Source organism: Triticum urartu, chromosome 7A (assembly GCF_056163025.1).
Source record: "Triticum urartu cultivar PI428250 chromosome 7A, HENAU_Tu73, whole genome shotgun sequence".
NCBI classification, from domain to species: Eukaryota; Viridiplantae; Streptophyta; class Magnoliopsida; order Poales; family Poaceae; genus Triticum; species Triticum urartu.
In genome coordinates, this window is record NC_141879.1 from 128,590,204 (window position 1) to 128,597,036 (window position 6,833).

At 56.9% G+C, this 6,833-nt stretch overlaps 1 protein-coding gene across 1 annotated transcript; it reads right to left on the reverse strand.

Moving 5' to 3' along the window:
• Positions 1 to 3,407: 3,407 nt before the first annotated feature.
• On the reverse strand, positions 3,408 to 4,328 carry LOC147958494 (uncharacterized). Its single transcript, XM_087532164.1, has one exon. The coding sequence runs from the start codon at positions 4,326 to 4,328 to the stop codon at positions 3,408 to 3,410; it is 921 nt and encodes a 306-aa protein (XP_087388290.1).
• Positions 4,329 to 6,833: the final 2,505 nt, after the last annotated feature.

Consider the following 6,833-nt stretch of genomic DNA (forward strand, 5'->3'; position numbering starts at 1 on the left):
AGTGATGATAAATATTGCAAAAAAGAAAAGAAACAAAGAGGCCAAAAAAGTTGAGAAATAAACAAAGAAAACCATAAAAAGGGAAAAAGAGAAAAAAAAGGAAAATGTGTATAAACCGTATAAGCAATGAAGAAACCGGTGAAAAACAAAAGAAAATTAAAGTTATACCAAAGAAAACCAGTGAAGAAACAAAATGGCCAAAGAAAAAACTACAACGAACAAACGTCAGGCGAGTCCTAAGCTAATGGGCTGGCCCACTCGCGTTGTTCCTGAAGCGAGAACAATTTCCATTTCGCATGAAGGGAGATATAGCTCTCGTGAAATTAGTCAGCCTTTGGCAACAAATGTCATAAGTACACCTCTTCATGGACCACGAGGTGCGCGAGACAAAGAGGCGTGAGCGACCCAAGTTCATTATTTCCAGCTGGCAAGAGACCACTTTCCTTCCAGGAGCTCTTGTTTGGAAGGAGCAACTAATTAAGGATATCCTTAAGAAAAAAGAAAAAGGGTTTTCCCCCCGCTTTATATTATAAAGCATACCATCAAGCATCCAAAATCACAAAGTCAAGTACAATAAGTCATAGAATCATGCTGGGGGCACAGCAAGACAAGCCCCAAATAAAGCTAAAAGGAGACTCTAATCCGGCTCGGGGGGGGGGGGGGGGGGGGGGGAGGAGGTGGTGGCGGAGCAAAAGACGCTGCCGAGGCAGGAAGACCCGCCATGATGTTGTCGATGACGCCGCGGTCGCTCCGCTTACTAAGCGGTCTCTAGAGCTGCAAGAAGCCACACATTTTGTAGATCACATCAGTCACGCGAGACGGAATCACTCGTTCGATGACTAATTTATTGCGGGTACACCAAAGGGACCAGTCAAGGGTACCTAGCGCGACCCAAATAGGGGCGTGCCTAGACCCGGGGAGCCTAAAGACCTCCCCGGACAAATCTGGGAGGTTGTCATGGCACCACGTGCCCCCAACCACCTCCCGGAAGCAACTCCATAAGAACTGAGCTGCCGGGCACCGGAAGAAGATGTGGTTGCAATCTTCCGGTACCAGACAAATGGGGCATAGACCATCCCCAGGTCCATTACGCTTACGGACCTCAGTGCTTGAGGGGAGGCGTCCTCGAACCCATTGCCATAAAAATATACGGATCTTCAGGGGGAGTTTGATTTCCCAAAGCACCGCTAGCTCCGCTGGACTAGGAGTGGGAACAATCGCGTGGTAAAGAGATCTAGTCGAAAATCTACCACTTGGCTCGAGGTGCCAAGAAAGCGCATCCGGCTCCAGAGTGGGGGAGTGTAGGACAACACACTCAAGTAACTCCTCCCATTGCGCGAGTTCAACCGCCCCGAAGGTGCGGCGGAAGGCAATCGCGCCTAGATTCACTACGGCTGCAGCCACGGAGATCTATGTGCGTACAGAGATAGAGAAAAGCGCAAAAAACGATCTGCAAAGGGGCGGGAACTCACCCATCTGTCCAGCCAAGATAGGGTGGCATCACCGGAGCCTATCTGGATGGAGGTCCCAATGCGCAGGACCGGGAACAGAGGGATCACCGATTGCCAGAATTGGGAACCTCCAGTCCTAGACGCAAACGCAAGCGGTTGACCGCGAAGGTACTTCCCACGGATAATCTGAAGCCACGGGCCACCCTCCTCAGTCTGGATCCGCCAAAGCCATTTGGACAGGAGGGCGATATTCATTCGCTTAGAGGAAATAACCCCCAAGCCTCCCTGGTCCTTCGGTTTACAGATCTCGGACCACTTGACCATGTGGTACTTCTGTTTATTGTTCTCGCCCGCCCAAAAGAATCAGGAGAGTAGTTTGGTAACTTCATGATGGAGGGATTCGTGTAGGCTATAGAATCCCATGATATACATCAATAAGCTAATAAGGGAGGACTTCATTAGAATCACTCGAGCGGCTTTGGAAAGCCACCTCCCTTGCCAAGGCTCCATTCTAGGTTGGAGCTTGGCGATTATTGGACGGAAGTCCTTCTCCTGGAGCCGAGCGTCACTGAGGGGCATGCCAAGATAGGTCATCGGGAAGGACCCCAAGCGGCAGTTCAAACGGTTAGCAATCCGCTGGGCCTCCCCTTGAGAATATCCCAAGACCATTACCTCGCTCTTGGCAAAGTTTATCTTGAGGCCCGACATTTCCTGGAAGCAGAGGAGGAATTTGAGGTTCTGAATATCTTCGTCGAACCCTTCCACCATCATAATGGTGTCATCCGCATATTGGAGGTGGGTCAAACCCCCATGGGCCACCAAATGGGGGCAAATCCCCCTGATGTGACCCGCGCGCTTGGCCAAGTCCAGAATCGAAGCGAGCGCATCAACCACAAGGTTGAAGAGAAATGGGGAGATCGGGTCTCCCTGTCGGACCCCTTAGCCAGTCAAGAAGTAAGGTCCAACCTCCCCATTAATGTTTACAGCCGTCCGGCCACTCATAACTAACTGCATCACCCGGGCCACCCAGTGAGGGTCGAAGCCACGCTTCAGCAACACTTCCCAAAGGAAGGACCAATGAACGGTATCATAGGCTTTATGGAAATCGATCTTGAAGAACACCGCACGGAGGTGTTTGCTCTTAACCTCATGGATAATTTCATGGAGGGCAAGGATCCCATCCAAGATATATCTCCCTTTCGTGAAGGCCGACTGGTTCGGATGATGAATCCGGGGAGCAATAAGGGCCGCCCTAGTGGCGTACCCTTTCGCGAGGATCCGAAATATCACATTGAGCACTATGATAGGGCGGAATTGTCTAATGTCTGCCGCACCCGGAACCTTGGCAATCAAGGAGATAATCCCGTAGTTAAGTCGGGACACGTCGAGGGTTCCCCCAGAAAATTTGCTGAAAAGATCAAGGATGATATCCTTAACCATCGGCCAGAAAGCCTGAAAAAACCGGACCGGCAAGCCATCAGGGCCTGGGGCCGAGATCGAGTTCATAGCTTTGACAAAAGTCTCAACTTCCGCGGCATCGAAGGGGGCAAGCAGGGTCGCATTTTCCTTGGGGGAAACCTGTTGGTCGCGTGACCAGATGTGGTCGGCAAGGGCGACACCATTTCGGGGCCGTCCCTGAAATAGAGACTTGTAAAAGTCGTCAACTAGCAGGCGGATAGCCTGGGGGTCCTGAAACAACTGTCCACCCTCCCAAAGGAGGGGGATGGAACAATGTCGTCTACGGCCATTCGCGATAGTCTGGAAGTAAGCAGTGTTGGCATCCCCAAATAGCACCCAGTTAATGGAGCCGCGTTGGCGCCAAAACTCTTCCTCCTTGGAGTAAATCTCCATGAGGGAATCCTCCAAATTATATCTATGCATCCATTCCTCAGCAGAGATCCCTGCGATATCTGCACGGAGGTCAAGGGCACGGATCTCCTCGAGGAGGGAAGCCTTCTAAATCCGAACATCCCTCCCATTGTTCGCCTCCCATCCCTTCATAAACTGCCGGGATCGTTTGGACAAATGATGCCACTCATCGAGGATCGACATCTGCCTATGGGGCTCAGCACGAGCTGAGACCCAGTGGGTCTGGACGGCTTCCATAAAGCCTGGTGGCCGGAGCCAGAAATTCTCGAAACGGAACTGCGGGGGAGGGCGCGGTCGTTCATCCGTAGAAGCTAAGAGGAGAGGAATGTGGTCCGACCCAATACGGGTAATATCCTGGAGAGATGCCAAAGGGAACCGGAGTTCCCAATCGGGGGAGACAAACACCCGATCAAGCACACTAAGGGTTGGGGAAACCTGTCTATTAGTCCAGGTAAATCTCGGCCCCACCCCGTCTAGCTCAAGGAGACCCAAATCTGCAACCCAATCATTGAAACGACGCATCTCTGCCAAGTCCACCCGAGAGTTATTCTTCTCCTCGGCGGACCGAAGGAGGTTGAAGTCGCTTCCAACCATGACCGGGAGGGTTGCGGAAGAAATCTTGAGATGAAGTTCCACCAAGAAAGCGGCGGACCGACTGTGATCGGTCGGGCCATAGACCACGATGATTTCCCATTTGAAGTTCACGTCGCGTTCCCAGATTTCCATACTAACAAAGTGGGCGCCACGGTCCATGGAGCCCACCTCAAAGGTGGCATCCTTCACACCTAAAAGGATGCCACTGGAGTGACATGTCACCCCACTAGATGGCAGCCAGTGCCAGGAAAAAATATGTCTACTGAGACGCTCAAGTTCTACAAGAGAGAACTCAGTGTGCATTGTCTCTTGGATCGCCACTACATCTATGGCTTCGTCACGCATGTATTCTATGAGCTGCCTGCGGCAGCCATCATGGCCGAAGCCCCGCGGGTTCCAAAATAGAGCGCGCATGATCACTCGCCTAACGGGTCCTCCCTGGACCCAACTGTGGAGGCAGCACTAAGAGCACGGCGTAACTGAGTAGTACGAGATTGAGTCCGGCCACGAACCTCACCTGGGTCAGCCTCAGAGAGGACCCGACCATGGGGACGGCGAGGTGGAGGGGTGGGGGCCTCCGCAACTGCTGTCGCCTCGCGAGCCCTAGTGGCTGCGAGGTGGCCCTATAGGATCTCTTTGGCCTGGAGGGACGCAAGCTGCTCAAGGACCGGTCCCTTCTCGCCACGGAAAACAATAGATGAATCAGCCGCTACCTTGGCAAGGTGACCAAGAGGAACCCTAGCAAGAGCGGAGAAGGACGCATCACAGATATCATCAAAATCAGAACAAGGGGCTTGGGAATTGGACGGACCTGTGTCGAGGTTGCGGATGGCGGCGCGTCGCGAAGCCTTCTCCACCGCGTTCGGGGAGGCCCCGAACAGTCCCGTCGCTGCCCCAAGCTTGGCACTCTTCCGGGCATACGACACCGGGTTAGAGGCCGAACGAGGGCGGCCCCGGGACCTGGGTGACCTGGAGGGAGACGGAGGAAGCGGGGCCACGGAGACCTCCGGAGGCGTCGGTGCCGAGAGGTCCTCCCGGCCTGGCGCCGGAGACACCAGCCGCGGGGAGGACGGAGGGCGAACCTCCATGCTGCTCCGGCTGACCTTGCTCCCCTCCTCTTCAGATACGGACAACGGAGGGAGGAAGGGAGGAGGGAGGGTGGCGGCCTCGTCGAGCATGGCCGTGATGGCCGCAATGTCCTCAGACTCGTCCCCCGGATTGGTGTGGAAGGGGCCATGACCCATGCTGTGAGTGGTCGAGGGGTGAGAGGAGCCAGCAGGAGGAATGTCATCCCCAGAGTCAGTCGAGTCATCGTCAAAGGCCTCAGAGCGGGGAGAGTCGCGACGAGGCTCTCAGGGGGAGCCCGGAGCATCAGCGCCCCCACCTGAACCTGGAGCGGCGCCATCTCCCGCCTCTGGGTTGAGGGGATCGGAGGGAGTCCCACCCTCAATGGAAACGAGCAGGTCATAGCCAACATCGTTGAAGAATATCCGGATCGTCGTCTTGAGCTTGGAAGGATTGGGGGACTTGATCTGCATCCGCACAGTAGGGCCCTTGGGCAGGGAGGCACTGTCGACCGCCATGAACTTGCCCAACAGACGGGACAAGCCGCGGAGGACACCCTCATCGCGAGCCGGCGTAGGAAGCCCGTGAATCTACACCCACACTGTGGACAGGGTGGCCACCGCCAGAGGGTCCACCAATGGGACCGAGATGCGGACTGAGAGCTGGTTGAGGGCGAGCGTGAGTCTGGCGCTGTGGGTGCCATAGCGGAGGCTGACCCGGTCTGGAAAGACCGTCGTGAACTCCCGGTCCGAGATCGGGGTCACCTCCCAATCCCAATCGGGGTTGAACAGGTGGCGAAGCTCCTCAGAGATGATGGCCGGGGAAGCGGTCCGGCCATCCAGGAACGAGATGAGAGCGGTCATGGGCGGGGTGGCCCGGGACTCAGGAAGGTCCATCTGGAAGAAGCCTAAATCATCCAACGCATACCCAAACAACCCAAGTGTCCCAGGGGGCTGGTGCACCGGGCAGAGGACAGCGGGGTGATTTGTCCTCTTGCATAGGTAGCAAGCTGGTGCCTTAGGGCAATCTCCCTGACAGTGACCGACCACCCCACAGTTGAAGCACGTGGCCGCGGACGGGAGAGGAGCCGTCACCACCGAAGGGTTCGTGGCCGAGGACATCGGGCCACCCGGTTGGGGTTGGGCACCCTTCTTCTTCTTCTTAGCAAATGTGCCCCGTCCGTTGCGGTTATTGTTGTTGTTGGAACCCGACGGGGGGAACTGAGCCTGACGCCGATGGGGATCATAGCTCCGCGGGGGCGAGGCTGCCGCCCGGTCAGGCCGAGGAGGAGAGCAAGAGCGGCGAGGAGGGGATCGCCGGTCCCGGTCCCGTTCCCGGTCACGGCCACGACCGCGCTAAGACTCCGGGAAAGGGTCGCGGGTGCGCGTGGAGCGCCAAGGGGCGGCATCGGCCTCGGCCTGGCCAGGACCGCGGAGAAGGTCCTTGCGCAGCTCCGCCTCCCGACGGGATCCATCCGGGGTAGGGCGGCGAGACTCGGTCGGAGCCGCAGGCTCCCGCCCGCCAGCCTGACGCTTGGGGCGGGGGACCCCATCTCCGGCCACCCAGGTCATGGCCGAGACCGCCGCGGGGGAGGAGTGGGTGCTGGTGGAGGGGAGCAGAGGAGCGGTGAGGGGGAGGAGGCGAGACGACGGCGGGGGAGGAGAGGGGTGGGGGGAGGGCGCGGATGGGGGGCACGAGGGGGCAGGCTGTCCCAAAAACCCTAGCGAGGGCGCTGGCAGGCCGTCGGGCGTAGGTGGGGAGGGCCACACAGGCCAGTCCAGGAAGCCTCCAGGGGCCCAACACCTACCCTCGTCCCAGTCGGCCCAACGGGCCTGGTACGGCCCAACCCATCCC